Source organism: Dama dama, chromosome 16 (genome assembly GCF_033118175.1).
Source record: "Dama dama isolate Ldn47 chromosome 16, ASM3311817v1, whole genome shotgun sequence".
NCBI lineage: Eukaryota > Metazoa > Chordata > Mammalia > Artiodactyla > Cervidae > Dama > Dama dama.
Window position 1 is genome coordinate 253,709 of NC_083696.1, and position 16,126 is coordinate 269,834.

Here is a 16,126-nt window from a genome sequence, read left to right on the forward strand (position 1 = left end):
AACATTCTTTTCCCATATAGGCACATTAATCAGAGTTCCCTGTGCTATACAGTAGGTTCTTATTATCTATTTTATATATAGTCATATGTATATGTCAATCCCAGTCTCCCAACTTATCCCTCCCTACCCCTTAAGCAGTGGTAAGCATAAGATTGTTTCCTATGTCTGTAACTCTATTTCTGTTTTATACATAAATTCACTTGTACCTTTTTCTTAGATTCCACACATAAGTGGTATCATATGATATTTGTCTTTGACTTACTTCACTCAGTGTGACAATCTCCAGGTCCATCCATGTTGTGGTAACTTACATTATTTCATTCCTTTTTATGGCTGAGTAATATTCCACTGTATATATGTACCACTTCAAGAATATATAAAGATCTTTTAATATCAAAAAATATGAAATTACTATAGAAAATTAGGCAAAATATTCAACTAACTAATCCACAGAAGAGGAGACCACCATGGCCAATAAATACATGAAAAGTGGCTCAAACTCCTAAGATACCAGGGATGTGCAAAGCCGGACCATAACGCATTATCATTTCTCCTCCTCTAGGTGGACAGCAATGTACACAGCCTGCCAGTGCGCATGTGCAGGCCATGCAGGGGCACGGAGGGAAGCCTGTGCCCCTCTGGTGAGGTCCTGAGGAAGGGCAGCTGCTGCGGGAGCTCTCCGAGGACAGCAGAGATGACCTACCAATTCCATGCCTGGATGCGCTCACGGAGACAATGGCGGCTGGGCGGGACGGTGGCCCCAAATTCACGTCCACCGGGTCCTGTGAAAGGGGTCTCACTTGGCAAAAGGGCCTTTGCAGATGTAACTAAGTTAATCACTCCAGACTCCCCAGGTGGTCCCTAAGTGCAGGATGACTGTCCTTAAGGAGACAGAAAGGGCGAGACCTGGAGAGGAGGGGAGGCGGCATCGTGCGGCCGCCAGCCTGGAGCACTCGGCCGGGGAGCTGGGGAGAAGGCGGGCCTTCTGGAGACGCGGGGCCCTCCAGGTGCAGCCGCTGACTCCCCACGGCTGACTCCCCCGTGGGAGACACCTGCCTGTTGCTGTAAGCCAACCAGTTTCTCGTAGCTTGTCATGCAGCCCAGGAAACCAGTACTACATGTGTAAGAAGGTTCGCGGGGGGCAAGGCTTTTAATAGCAAAACAGTAAGAATAGCACATAAAAACAAACACCTTCAAAGCAGGAAACAAATTCCCCTCAAGAGGAGGATGGATGGATATACCTAGTTTGGTATAGTATTAAAACTGTATTCTATACAGAACTCCAAATAAACTAGGTTTACATGTATCAGCATGGCAAAATATGAATATTAGGAGGAAAAGCAAGCTACATAAAGATATATAGGGTATCACACACTTATGTAAATGTTTATATAAATATTTATATATAAAAATAAAGAATAATGATACTTGCTGTGGGGTATGGGGAAGGCTTATATAGGAAGCTCGCTGGAAACGTGTGCCATGTATAGTAAGTCATGGAGGTAAATTGTTATTCTCAATAGTCCTTTGTATGTTATATGTATGAAATATTACATAACAAAGATTGCTCAGCATAAATTGAATATTGTACAATTAAATATTTAATGTAGTAGTGGAAATGCATGACCCCAGCTGTTAAAAAATGTATATTATGAATAATTACTCCATACATTATCTTTTGTTTAAAGTGTGACCTCTCACAACGAACATGTCTTGTATGAAGAGGTATAGAAAAGGGAAAAATATATCCTTACATTTTACACAAACAAGAGTACAGACAGCCTCCCCTTCTCTGTGCCTCTGTGGACACACACACAAACACACACAGAATTCACAGGACAGGGGTTTGGTGAGTAGCTACACACTAGATATTCAATTATTATTATATGCACTTGTATATTATTGCTAACTCTTAAATTTTAATTTTAGGAACCATGTACAGTTGCTCTTCGTCTCCCCAGTCATGTATTTAAAATCACTGCCCCATTTTGCTGACGGCACTAAGATGCTGAAAGGCTGATACTCTCAGTACTCGGCTGTCACTCTCAGTGCTGGATACGAAGCACAAAGATGAACACAGAAAAATTCTCAGAAGCACATAATTTTTAAATAGGGAAGGAATCTTAAAACACCCATTTAAAAGTATGTCAATGTACAAGTGCCATTTTAAACATTTCCTATTATCAGTGCTTTGGTTATACAATCTGGATTTAAAAGGTCTTAGAAAAAATATAACCTATAAAAATTCCAAATGAACATATTTATGTAGATATTTGGGCCATTAAAGTACATTTTATAGAAGAAGCTGTTAGTCATGACTTGATTAATGTTGTGTTACATTGCTTCAGTCATATCCGACTCTTTGTGACCCTAAGGACTGTAGCCCGCCAGGCTCCTCTGTCCATGGGATTCTCCAGGCAAGAACCCAGAAGTGGGTTGCCATTTCCTTCTCCAGGGGATCTTCCCAACCCAGGGATGGAACCCTCCTTTCTTACGTCTCCTGCATTGGCAGGTGGGTTCTTTACCACTAGTGCCACCAGTAGCAGGGTAAAGACATATAACTGTTTTTGATACTCCACAGTGATCAAGAAAAAGCGTATATGGTGAGGGCAATTCCAAGTTTTCAATACAGTACTGACACAGTGAACAGACTCTGAAAACCACAGCCAGAGTGAACATGTGATGAAAGCCAGCCCCACTTGCAGTGATCACAACGAGGAGGGAGGAGCTGAGCTGGCAGGAGTCAGAAGGGCACACTGGGACACGACGGGAAAACTGACGAGTGTGCACCTGTTAGCACACTGCACCCGACTAGACAGGCCTCTGTTCTCTTACGCAGCCTTCCTCCTAACACAATGAACGGGCTGCACGCAGAGGGCTGCTGGGTGAGTTGCACTGGCTGGGCAGGAGTTCCCACCCACACACGCAGCGCCATCCTAGGGAGCGGCTGCTCGGACAGCGTCATGCGGTACTTCTCGCCAGGGCAGGGCGTCGTGTTTCCCCACCCTCTCCCTCTCCTTTACTGGCTGCTGGGAGCTGCCCATGACCTGGAGCATGAGGGGGAAATAACTCTTATCATGGCAAGAAATCGAGATTTGTGGGCTTGTTGTTGTGGCTGAAACTTATCATCTCTCCATGGCATCTGCTACAGAATATGGAAAAATATTTGCAATTTTTATTTTCTAACTTAGAACTAGACTTGACTTGTTTTATATACATTCTAATCACTCAATTAGTTTGGGGAGGTAGATAAATGGGTAAAAACACTTTTAAGATATAACATACCTATGTTAATATCTTTCTCTTTGATTACATAGCTTTTATAATAGACTATTTGCAAGTCCTCCTTAAAGAAAGCAAAGGTGTGCTTTTTGCCTTTTCATTACATGTTAAAATGGATGAAAAGATGATCCTGGGTGCCCCGAGTGCTTCGAGTGCTTAGTTAGCACGAGCCTGGAAACAGCCTCACGTCAGGGGGTCCTCCCTGTGCTCCCCTCCTGCGCCCCCCGAGTTATGCCAGCCCCTCCGGCTGTAATCTCCCCAACTCATCTGGAGGAGGAGCAGCAGGCGGAGTCCGACAGCAGGTGGACCTTAACTGTGAGAACCATTTGCTCTGAAGGGGGACATGTGCAAGGACGCAGCCCTCCTTGGAGGAGGTGAGGCTCAGCTGCGGACGGGGGTACAGGCAGGCGTGGGATCTGGGTGAGGCAGGGGCAGGACCCTCAGAGCCCGTGGGGGCTCCAGTTTCTGAGTGCAGGGGGCTATGCGGAGTTCTCCAGGGGCCTTTCTTGGGCCTACGGCTCAGGAGGCTCTGCCGGATGCCCTCTTACCACTCGCTGACCCCGCCTGACTCTTCCTGAGGAAGCTCGGCATCGGCCCCTCTAAAGGAGCTCTGCTGGTCCTCCCAGGGCACACGCTGAAGGCCGCGTGCGGAGCCGAGAGCTCCAAGGACTCGGCAAATCCAGCTGCTACCTGTTCTCCTATGGCCTGGATGTGAGACTGGTTGGTTGCAAAAAACTGAATCAAAAGAACGTTTTGGGTGAGAATACACTTTCAAAGATGAAATAGGTAAAATCCCGTCCTAGATCAGCATTGACAGCTGAACACTCGTGACCTGTCGTGGTAAAGGGCACTAAATAGTGAGCTCAAGTCAAAAGTGTTCTCCCACAAAGAGAATCACAGTTCACGCATCAGTACACTTGGATTACAAAAGAAGTGCTCAGTTATTATTATAATCCAGTTATCAATAAAAATTTGTGGAAGATAGTTTTCTCTCTTGTTTAAGTGTCAATACACAGTTTTGCCTCGGCTTCCAAAGCCTGATCTACGGGCTGTCTGGCCCTACAGGAAAAAAATGGCAACCTCTGACCTCTTAAAATATCATTCATTCTTCAAGATCAATTTTAAAAGCTGTTTCTACTTGAAATCATTGCACACAGACAGCCCTTTGAGGAACTGAAATCTTAGACCAGGCCTGAGATTTGGCATGAAGCCCTCCCACCCACCCCCCTGCCCCGGGTCATCCCTTCCTGGGGCAGCTAGGCAGAGCCTCACCACTTGGACCACACAAAACACGGGTGAGCTGAGGGGTGAGGAACAGCCTGACCCCATGCCTGGAGGGTGAGGCCCGGGGGCCAGCAACACCATGGTTGCTAATGCTGACTTCATCTGCCTTGCCAACTCAACATTGTCACTTGTCATCTGACTCGACAAAGATTAGGTCACTGCAGTTGCTGACCTTCCACAAACCCTGAAAGGAGTTTGGGCTAGAGGTCAGGAACAAAGACCTCTGTCCTCTGGAAAAACTGGTAGAACAGGCCTTCAGATAGTTAGCTATTTTCAGAAGAAGATTTTAAGAGCCCAATTTCTTGCCTTTTCTCATATCTAGAAGAGCGCTAAAATCATGGAGACACCTCTTCCTTGTGACGAGCAGCAACTTCCTGCCAAAACGTGTGCTTGATTGCAGGCACCCCCTTCAGCAAAACAGAAGTGCTGGCCTCCCTGCCCCATCTCTTCAGAGCAGCTCCTCAGCAGTACCTCCGAGACTGCTTGGTTACGGTCCTCGTTTTGCACCGAATAAGCTGAACTCTCAGATCTCATGCTGTGCATCTCTTTCAGTCAACAGCCTCCAGGAATGAGCCAAGAGGTGGAGGCTATGGTCCTCTCAGCCTCCCCAAGGTGCCATCCTTTTCTATTCGCACTCAACCCTAGGCCTGTGACTTTAAACACCATTTATATCTGGTAATCCTTTCCCGAAACGCCAGACTCAAGAGTATCAAGTACTAATTGAACCTTGAAACCAAGTCAGCATCTCAGATTAACCACATCTAGACGTCACAGGGACGCCTGGCCCCTCTGCAGCCTGCTCCCCAAGTTCCGTTTCCAGGAGGGCTTCGTCCATCGGGGGGCTCACGCTCAGACCCCGGACCAGCTGGGACTCCCACGTTTCTCTCATGCCTTGCCACCCTCCAGTACACAGCACCCAACACAAACCTCCAGCTTAGAATCTGACTGCAGCTCACCCTCCTCCCGCCTCCAGCCTGGCCCAGGGAGTATGAGTCTGTGGTGTCCGTTCCACAGCCTCCTCTGGCGTTTCTGTTTCCAGTTCTGAACTCCTGTGGTCATTTCTCTAAAGAAATGCTCTAAGTAATATCTCAAATAATAGCAGTCCACTGGTAACATCCCTTAAAGTTCCTCCATCATATCTAGCCTGCACCATGACCTATATCTGTGTGGGGCAGATGTGGGGTGACTGGGCTTGCTGGGACTGAATAAATAATAAGGCCGAGGAGCCAGAGGAGAGGACAGACAGGACCCAGAGCTCGGTGGGCTGCGGGTCATGCGGGCGGCAGATCAGCCCCAGGGCAGCCAGTGGCAGCGGTGAAGCTGAGGAACCACGCGCTCCGGGTGTGCTCCAACCTCAGCTCCTGCCTCCCCAGGCCCCTTTCCAGGTACTCCAGCATGGCTTCTGCCAAGGCCCCTAGGTGGCAAGCTGATCGACACTGGGTGGCCAGTAAAGGTTTACAGGCTCAGTGAGGACCAGCTGTGGGACAATCAGGGAGCCGGCATGCTGTCCGGCTACGGGGAATGGCTGCAGGGCACGTCCCTGCTAGTCAGGGCCTGACAAAACGTGGTCCACTGGAGAAGAGACTGGCAAAACACTTCAGTATTCTTGCCTTGAAAACCCCATGAACACAATGAAAAGGCAAAAAGATAGGACACCAGAAGATGAGCCCCCCAGGTCAGTAAGTGTCCAATACACTACTAGGGAAGAGCAGAGAAACAGCTCCATAAAGAATGAATAGGCTGGGCTAAAGCAGAAACATCACTCAGTTGTGGATGTGTCTGGTGGTGAAAGTAAAATCCAGGGCTGTAAAGAACAATACTGCATAGGAACCTGGAATGTTAGGTCCAGGTCCAACAAATCAAGGTAAATCAAGGTAAACTGGACATGCTCAAGCAGGAGATGGTAAGCATGAACATCGACATTCTAGGAATCAGTGAACTAAAATGGACGGGAATGGGCAAATTTATTTCAGAAGACCATTATATCTACTACGGTGGGCAAGAATCTATTAGGAAAAGTGGAGTAGCCCTCACAGTCAACAAGAGAGTCCAAAATGCAGTACTTGGATACAGTCTTAAGAACAACAGAATGATCTTGGTTCGTTTCCAAGACAAACCATTAAACATCACACTAATACAAGTCTATACTCCAACCACTAATGCCAAAGACAATGAAATTGAATGGTTCTATGAAGCTTACCAGACCTTCTAGAACTAACACCAAAAAAAAAGAAAGAAAGAAAGAAAGAAAATGTTCTTTTCATCATAATAGGCTTCCCTCATGGCTCAGATGATAGAGAATCTGCTTGCAATGCTGGAAACCCAGGTTTGATCCCTGCCTTGGGAAGATCCCCTGGAGAAGGGAATGGTTACCCACTCCAGTATTCTTGCCTGGAGAATCCTATGGATAGAGGAGCCTAGAGGGCTATAGTCCCTGGGGTCACAGAGTTGGACACGACTGAGTGACCAACACTTTCTCCATCACAGGGAACTGCAATATAAAAGTAGGAACTCAAGAGATATCTGGAGTAACAGGAAAGGTTGGCCTCAGAGTACAAAATGAAGTAGGGCAAAAGCTAACAGAGTTCTGAGAAGAGAATGCACTGGTCATAGCAAACATCCTCTTCCAACAACACAAAAGATGACTCTACACATGGACATCACCAGATGGCCAATACCAAAATTAGACTGATTATATCCTTTGCAGCTGAAGATGGAGAAGCTCTATATAGCCAGCAAAAACAAAACCTGGAGCTGGCTGTGGCTCAGATCATCAGCTCCTTACTGCAAAATGCAGGCTCAAATTGAAGGAATAGCAATTGAAGTAGGAATAGCAAGGCGAGATAAGAAAGCCTTCCTCAATGATCAATGCAAAGGAATAGAGGAAAACAATAAAGTGGGAAAGACTAGAGATCTCTTCAAGAAAATTACAGAGATAACAAAGGGAACAATTCATACAAAGATGGGCACAATAAAGGACAGAAATGGGATGGACCTAACAGAAGCAGAAGATACAAGAAGAGGTGGCAAGAATACACAGAATATACAAAAAGATCTTCATGATCCAGATAACCACGATGGTATGATCACTCACCTAGAGCCAGACATCCTAGAATGCAAAGTCAGGTGGGCCTTAGGAAGCATCACTGCCAACAAAGCTAGTGGAGGTGATGGAATTCCAGCTGAGCTATTTCAAACCCTAAAAGGTGATGCTGTGAAGGTGCTGCGCTCAACATGCCAGCAAATTTGGAAAACGCAGCAGTGGCCACAGCACTGTGAAGTGTCACTTTTCATTCCAATCCCAGAGAAAGGCAATGCCAAAGAATGCTCAAACTACTGCACAGTTGAACTCATCTCACACACTAGTAATGCTCAAAATTCTCCAAGCCAGGCTTCAACAGCACGTGAACTGTGAACTTCCAGATGTTCAAGTTGGTTTAGAAAAGGCAGAGGAACCAGAGATCAAATTGCCAACATCTGTGGGATCATTGAAAAAGCAAGAGTTACAGAAAAGTATCTACCTCTGCTTTATTGATTACACCAAAGCCTTTGACTGTGTACATCAAAACAAACTGGAAAATTCTTCAAGAGACGGGAATACCAGACCACCTTACCTGCCTCCTGAGAAATCTGTAGGCAGGTCAAGAAGCAACAGTTAGAACTGGACATGGAACAACAGACTGGTTCCAAATCAGGAAAGTAGTATATCAAGGCTGTATACTGTCTCCCTGCTTATTTAACTTATATGCAGAGTACATCATGCGAAATGCCGGACTGGATGAAGCACAATCTGGAATCAAGATTGCCGGGAGAAATATCAATAACCTCAGATACACAGATGACACCACCCTTATGGCAGAAAGTGAAAAGGAACTGAAGAGCCTCTTGATGAAAGTGAAAGAGGAGAGTGAAAAAGTTGGCTTAAAATTCAACATTCAAAAAACTAAGATCATGACACCCAGTCCCATCACTTCATGGTAAATAGATGGGGAGACAGTGAGAGACGTTACTTCTGGGGGCTCCAGAATCTCTGCAGAGCTTCCCTGGTGGCTGAGATGGTAAAGTGTGTGCCCACATGTGGGAGACCCGGGTTCAACCCCTGGGTTGGGAAGATCTCCTGGAGAAGGAGTGGCAACCCACTCCAGTATTCTGGCCTGGAAAATCCCATGGACGGAGGAACCTGGTAGGCTACAGTCCATGGGGTCGCAAAGATTCGGACACGACTGAGCGACTTCACTTCACTCACTAAAATCACTGCAGATGGTGATTGCAGCCATGAAATTAAAAGACACTTGCTCCTTAGAAGAAAAGCTATGACCAACCTAGACAGCATATTAAAAAGCAGAGACATCACTTTGCCAACAAAGGTCCATCTAGTCACATCTAGTAGTCACATATGGATGTGAGTTGGACATGCGAGAGTGAGAACTATGGATGAAGGCTTATAACACTGTACAGGAGTTGGTGACCAAAACCATCCCCAAGTAAAAAAAAATTCAAGAAGGCAAACTGGTTGTCTGAGGAGGCCTTACAGACAGCTGAGAAAAGAAGAGAAGTGAAAGGCAAAGGAGAAAAGGAAAGATGTACCCAACTGAATGCAGAGTTCCAGAGAAAAGCAAGGACAGATAATAAAACCTTCTTAAGTGAGCAATGGAAAGAAACAGAGGAAAACAGTAGAATGGGGAGGATCTAGATATCTCTTCAGAAGGAGATATCAAGGGAACATTGTACGCAAAGATGGGCACAATAAAGGACAGAAATGGCAAGGACCTAACAGAAGCAGAAGATATTAAGAAGAGGTAGAAAGAATACACAAAAAAGTGTACAAAATGGTCTTAATGACCTGGATAACCATGATGGTGTGATCACTGACCTACAGCCAGACATCCTGGAGGGCTAAGTCAAGTGGGACTTAGGAAGCATTACTACATACAAAGGTATTGGAAGTGATGGAATTCCAGCTGATCTATTTCAAACCCTAAAAGATGATGCTAGTAAAGTGCTACACTCAATATGCCAGCAAATTTGGAAAACTCAGCAGTAGTCACAGGACTGGAAAACATCAGTTTCCAATCCCAAAGAAAGGCAATGCCAAAGAATGTTCAAATTACAGTACAACTGCACTCATTTCACATGCTAGCAAGATTATGCTCAAAATCTTTCAAGCTGGCTTCAGCAGTACATGAACAGAGAACTTCCAGATGTATAATTTGGATTTAGAAAAGGCAGAGAAACCAGAGATCAAATTGCCAACATCCGTTGGCTCACAGAAAAAGAAAGGGAATTCCGAAAAGAAAACTACTTGTCCATTTATTAGGCTCAAGTCCTTGACTGAGTGGATCACAACAAACTGTGGAAATTCTTAAAGAGATGGGAATACACCTTACCTGTCACCTGAGAAACCTGTATGCAGGTCAAGAAGCAACAGTTAAAACCAGACAAGTAACAATGGACTAGTTCCAAATTGGGAAAGGAGTACATCAAGGCTGTATATTGTCACCCTGCTTATTTAACATATATGCAGAGCTCATATGCAAAATGCCAGGATGGATTCCTCACAAGCTGGAATCAAGATTGCTGGGAGAAGTATCAACAACCTCAGATATGCAGATGATGGTTTAATGGCAGAAATCGAAGAACTAAAGAGCCTCTTGATGAGTGTGAAAGAGGAAAGTGAAAAAGCTGGCTTAAAATTCAACATTCAAAAAACTAAGTTCATGGCATCTGTCCCATCAATTCATGGCAAATAGATGGGGAAAAAATGGAAACAATGACAGACTTTTATTTTCTTGGGCTCCAAAATCACTGTGGACAGTAAAATTAAAAGACACTTGCTAATTGGAAGAAAAGTTAAAGTGAAAGGGTTAGCTGCTCAGTGTTGTCTGATTCTTTGTGTTCCTAGGGACAAAGTAGGCTGCCAGAATCCTATGTCGATAGAATTCTCCAGGCAAGAATACTGAAGAGGGTAGTCATTCCCTTCTCCAGCAGATCTCCCCCACCAAGAGATCAAACCTGGATCTCCTGTAATGCAGGCAAATTCTTTACCATCTGATCCACTAGTGAAGAAACGTTATGACAAACCTAGACAGTGTATTAAACAGCAGAGACATCACATTGCCAATAAAGGTCCATATAGTCAAAGCTATGGTTTCCCCAGTAGTCATGTACAGATGTGAGAGCTGGACCATAAACAAGGCTGAGTGCCAAAGAATTGATGCTTTCGAACTGTAATGCTGGAGAAGACTCTTGGACCGCAAGATTAAAACAGCCAATCCTAAAGGAAATCAACCCTGAATATTCATTGGAAGGACTGATGCTGAAGCTGAAGCTTCAATATTTTGGCCACCTGATGTGAAGAGCTGACTCATTGGAAAAGACTCTGATGGTAGGAAAGACTGAGGGCAAGAGGAGAAGGGGGCGACAGAGGATGAGAAGGTTGGATGGCACCACTGACTCAATGGACATGAGTTTGAGCAAGCTCTGGGAGATGGCGAAGGACAGCAGAGCCTGGCGTGCTGCAGTCCGTGAGGTCACAGAGTCAGACACCCCTTAGCAACTGAATGTCAACAACACAGGCTGTATCGCTCCCCTGTCTGTCTAATCTTTCTAACCTAATCTCTCTCTCTACAATGTAAGTGCCACAGGTTAAGCACATTGACTATTTTATTCAGTGTAGTATCTCCAATACACATCCTAAGTGCATACAGTAAGTGCCCAATAAATATTTGTTAAATGAATAAAGCATTTGTGATTTTTTGGAATTAAATGTCAAATCTCTGTGTGGACTAGGAAAGATTCATTTACTTGGAAAATCCAGTAGGTTTAGAAGAATATGTGCTGAATAAGAGCAAAGGTTCCCTGCCTCTCAGAATCTGTAACATTTCCCAGACGTTTAAAGAGTGGAGGGTAAGGGGGTAGTAAGGTATAAGTGATGTAGTCCCTAAAATAGTCCTTTCAAAGTTGTCATAGGAAAGGGAAGACAAAACCAGAAGGTGAGGAGACCTGCGTGTGGCTCCAGCTGAAGTGGTGCTCACCCCACTGAGAGCACTTCCGCCCAGAAGGCACAGGAGAGCCAGCTGTGCCTGAGGGAACGCCCGCTGCTCCATCCGAGAGCTGCAGTGTCGGACTTGGTGAGTGCAACCAGGGTCGTCTTCAGAATTAACGACGAGTGAAGACCAAAAGCAAACCTGACTGGGCAGAGACGGCAAAGACCCAACTCCTCTTCTCAAAACCCACTCTGAAAAGTGACTGACTGGGAGGGCTCAGGATAAAATGCTTACATTTCTGGCACTTGAGTGTGTGGTTTGAGACTCATCCACACACCTGTCCGCCACTCAGCTGCAGTCCTCACAGGTCAGAAGGAGTGCTTTTACAAAGCACTGCCCTGCAGAGCCCCACGCATACACACAGATGCTCAATCTCTCTCACTGCCTTGCATTAATAAACTGCAGTGGAAATTGGTTCCTTTGGCTGCTAAATATCTATGTCTTTTGGGGGGACCAGCAGTTTGTCTGCTCCCCCTGCTGCAGCACCCAGAGCAGGACAGGTGACCCATCTGCTGAATCAGAACAAGTGTCTTCTGCGCCACAGCAGAGCTTTGTAACCAAAGCTGATCCACACCAGCATCTGGCTGGGCTTGTGTGGGAGCTGCCAGAACTCTCTTGCAGGCACTTGTGTTGACTTGTTGCAAGACTTTTTCACCACCGGGGAGAGCCTGAGAGCAGAGCTGTGTGGGGAAGCTCTTGACTAGAGTTAGAGAGAGAAGCCGGGCTCTGATGGCTCTCCTTCTGCCCTGAGCTGGGCCACAGCTGAAGCCACAAGCAGCCCCGCAGTCTCTTGCATTTCCTGCACTGGAGGTGGATTTTTTACCACTAGCACCACCTGGGAAGCCCCCTCTTCAGGCACATGGGCCAGGAAAATCTTCTTCTGCTAAAGCCAGTTTGGATAAGATTTTCTGGAACGTGCAACTAAAGCTTAGTAAATGATCATAAATCCTACCCCCAAAAGACCTTCTACTTTGAACTCTATCAATCAAGCAGAGTTAAACCAGTTAAACAAGCAAATTCCATGTTGAGAGTTGCTATTGCAAACATCCTGTTTAGGGAAGGTCAGAGCCTTTCATAAACATGGGAAGGGCAAGCTACTGGGCTGGGGAATTCGGGTCCAGCTGGGATGCCTGCAGACCACTGAGCCTGAGCGCCAGACACAGCCCTGGTCACTGAGAATTGACGTCACAAAGCTGGCCGTGGTGCAGACAGCGTCATGTCCAGCTGAGCTCCAGAAGAGCCGGGCTAATGGGTCTGAATAGCACAGATCCTGTTAAAGCTCTAATAAAAGCATATTGCCCAGTCACAGTTGTGTATAGTGAATTTCTCTGCCAGAGCCAACAAGTAACAATAATGATTTGGAAACAAGCCTCAATTCCAGTCCTCAGTATCACGTGGCTCTTCCACTTTCCTCTGCTGACCATAAGGCAGAGGGGCATGGTCTGATGAGAAAGTTGGTATCATTATATTCCTGAAGTTATGAAGATACAGGTCACTATTAAGTCTTGGTTTGCATCTGAACATTCATAAAAGTTTTAAGTCTCTTGAATTCCAAGGCAAAGCAAATTATGTATAAATATCTGAGTTTCCTCCCAGGAGAAGGATGGCTGCCAAACCTCAAGCCAAGAAAATAGAGGGAAATTTCCTTTAAAAAGTAGCTAAAATAGGGCTTCCCGTGTGGTCCAGTGGTTAAGAATCTGCCTTGCAATGCAAGGGACACTGGTTCAATCCCTGGTCCTGAAAGATCCCACATGCTGCAGGGCAACTAAGCCACGACTACTGAACCCACGTGCCTGGAGTCAGTGCTCCGCAACAAAAGAAGCCACCACAATGAGAGGCCCACACCCTGCCACAAGAGCCCTGTGCAGCCAAAGATAAACTAAAATTTTAAAAAGTAACTAAAATATTTGAAATTCCCATACTGTCTTTTTTTTTTTTAATTGAGAGGACTTTTTTTAAATACTGAGGAGAAAATTTTTACTTTTGAAACCTCAAAACCTTGAAATGACCTTAAGATGTAGAAATAATTTCCATATTGATCAGAGAGTATTAAACTCAGGGCGGGGGGCACTGGGGGCAACCAGGACATTAGAATCTACTCAGAGAAGGTTGCCACCTGGGGGAGAGGACTGACTAGTTTCCTGTCTGGCCCTTCAGAGGTCTGGAATGAATGCAGGAGAGGCAAGGCCCCTCCCAGCACCTCAACATCATAAGACTTCAAGGGCTTCCAAACTTTCCTTCTGTCGACAAAAGCATCCAATATATTATTTTTCTCAACAGAGTCTCAATTACGAGAAGGCTATCTATAGGAAATTTTTTACAAATTTTTATTTTGGCTATAAATCTTAGCTAAAAGAAACTTTGTATGTGATCTTTCAAAAACCTCTGAAATATTGCCTTTAGCTTTATTAGTATATTATCATCATGGACACCACTGCCTGAGAACTACGGCCATTTTTTCTTAAACCAGTTCTTATCTTTCCGTGGCCCAGGCTTAACTGCTTCCTTTGTCTTAAGGAGACAAAGTCTGTCAGTTCTAGAAATCAAAATGGGTCCCTCTGGTCAGGCCATTAACCTTCTAGTCCAAACTTCAAACCAAACTGATAATTTGAACCCCCAAACATTATCGTTGCCTTTGCCTCTTTTCCATTCCCCTGACTGCAGGCTTTGGACAGGAGACAGAAGTGTAGACTGACAAGACCCATAACTTCCAGCATAAGGAGACCCTTGACTTATACTCGCTTTACCATTTCTCAAACTGAAGAGTGATCCTGGCTCAGAGTAAGACTACATATGCCACTCTAGTCCAATCACTGACTGTGAAAAACTGATTCCTCCCAAAGAAAATAAAAATTCAATATGCTAAGGTCTTCATCTGCACAGGATGATGTCTTACCACGACCACTTGCTCATAAAGCAACTTATAGAAAGACGTCTGTGCCCACCGGTCACTTAGCGACACGGCAGCAGCATCCCCTTGACTTGACGGCAGTCTCCTTTCCAAATACCACTTCCTAATTTCTAAACAGAGAGAAACTCCCTGAGAAAATTTCCTAAATGGAATAAAAGCATCAAATCACTCTTGATGAGCAACGATTTCTTTTAAGTATTTTTTTTAATCTTTCAAAAGATGAGGCGCAGTATTAACTAGTTTTACAGAAACTTTGTTTAAATAGAACATTTGTAAACCAGGTAACCAATTCTCCTTAGTTTAAGCACGATAAACAGGCTGGAAGTAATAACTTCCTTTAACCTCCAGCTGGTCACTGCAGAGGTATTTCAACAGCAGGCCACACAAAGAACTAAACAGCACCACTGGAAACTTGTTTCTCTGAGGTGGGTGTGTGCAGAGTTTCTGACTAACCCATTATTAACTCAGGCATCTCTCACATCTCAATAAAACTTTCATGAGGACAAAAACGCAGAACACTGTATGTTCTGTATATAAAATAAAACCTAGAAACCTCGCCCCTTTGGTAGAACATTCTGGGGCCATCAGCTTCCTACTGTCTGTGGGCAGGGGTCCCCTGTCTGTGTCATTCTCTCCGACTCAGCCTCAGCAGCAGTAGTAGCAACACTCCAATTGAGAGGAAGTGAAAATGACACATTTCCAGCTAGTAGGGCACATCTCATCACCGTCTGGTCATCTACCAACTCAGAGCAGTTTCCTGCTTCTTTAAACAAGGAAAAGCTATCACAGCACAGAGATACGGGGTCCAGGGCTCCCAGAGCCAGGCTGCAGTCAGTCTACCCTAAGCGATACCCGCAAAGCGCGGCTTATGCGGGGCCGGTGAGCCTGGAGGGCCTGGCAGTTACGCCTCAGGAGGTCGCGGAGCAAGGGCAGCACCCGGACTCTTGCCCGAGTCAGAGGCAGGCTCAACCCAGACGGCTCTGACAGAGGTCCAGAATAACCTGCACTTACACACAGGAAACGGAAAGGACAGCAACAAATACCTGGCTTTTCAAGCTTTAGATATTTACACATCGTATAAAATGAACGATAACCATAAAAACTGTAAACAAGAAGAGCTTGACTGTGAATCGCATCGACGGAGGCTGAGTCCGCATCACACCACGTTTGTGGAGAGCCCTTTTAACTTCTGACAGCTTGTGGGATGACAGCATTAAAAGACGCGCAAGAGCAAACAATCCCAGAGACACAGCTTCTCCCTTTTCCCCCGAAGACTGGCCCTCCCCAGCGAGACTCTCGAGGCCCGGCGGCGGCCCCGAGGCCAGGAGAGGCCCGCGCCGACGCCCCTACTCACTCGCGACCCCGAGCCTGGCCCGCTCCGGCGCCCCGGCGCTGTGGACCGCGCCCAGGGAAAGGAAGAGCGCTGCCGCGGCTCCGCCTCCGGGCGGGGGCCGCTGTGGGCGGCGCACACCTGGGCAGGTATGGCCGCGGTGGGCGGCGCACACCTGAGGCAGGTGAGGGGCAGGTCCACACGCTCCCACTGGGGGAGCACCGCTTTGTACGGACTCGCAGTTAGGGGGCGCGCCCGCCCTCGGGCCCGGAA

The 16,126-nt window shown here is 46.0% G+C and overlaps 1 protein-coding gene across 1 annotated transcript in view; it reads right to left on the reverse strand.

The window, feature by feature from the left end:
• Window positions 1-15,970, reverse strand: part of SH3YL1 (SH3 and SYLF domain containing 1) — a 69,348-nt gene extending 53,378 nt beyond the window's left edge. The window contains exon 1 of the mRNA XM_061163235.1: window positions 15,878-15,970. Within this exon, the coding sequence (XP_061019218.1) occupies window position 15,878 (1 nt within the window). The 5' untranslated portion in view covers window positions 15,879-15,970. The remainder of the gene's footprint in view (window positions 1-15,877) is intronic.
• Window positions 15,971-16,126: the final 156 nt, after the last annotated feature.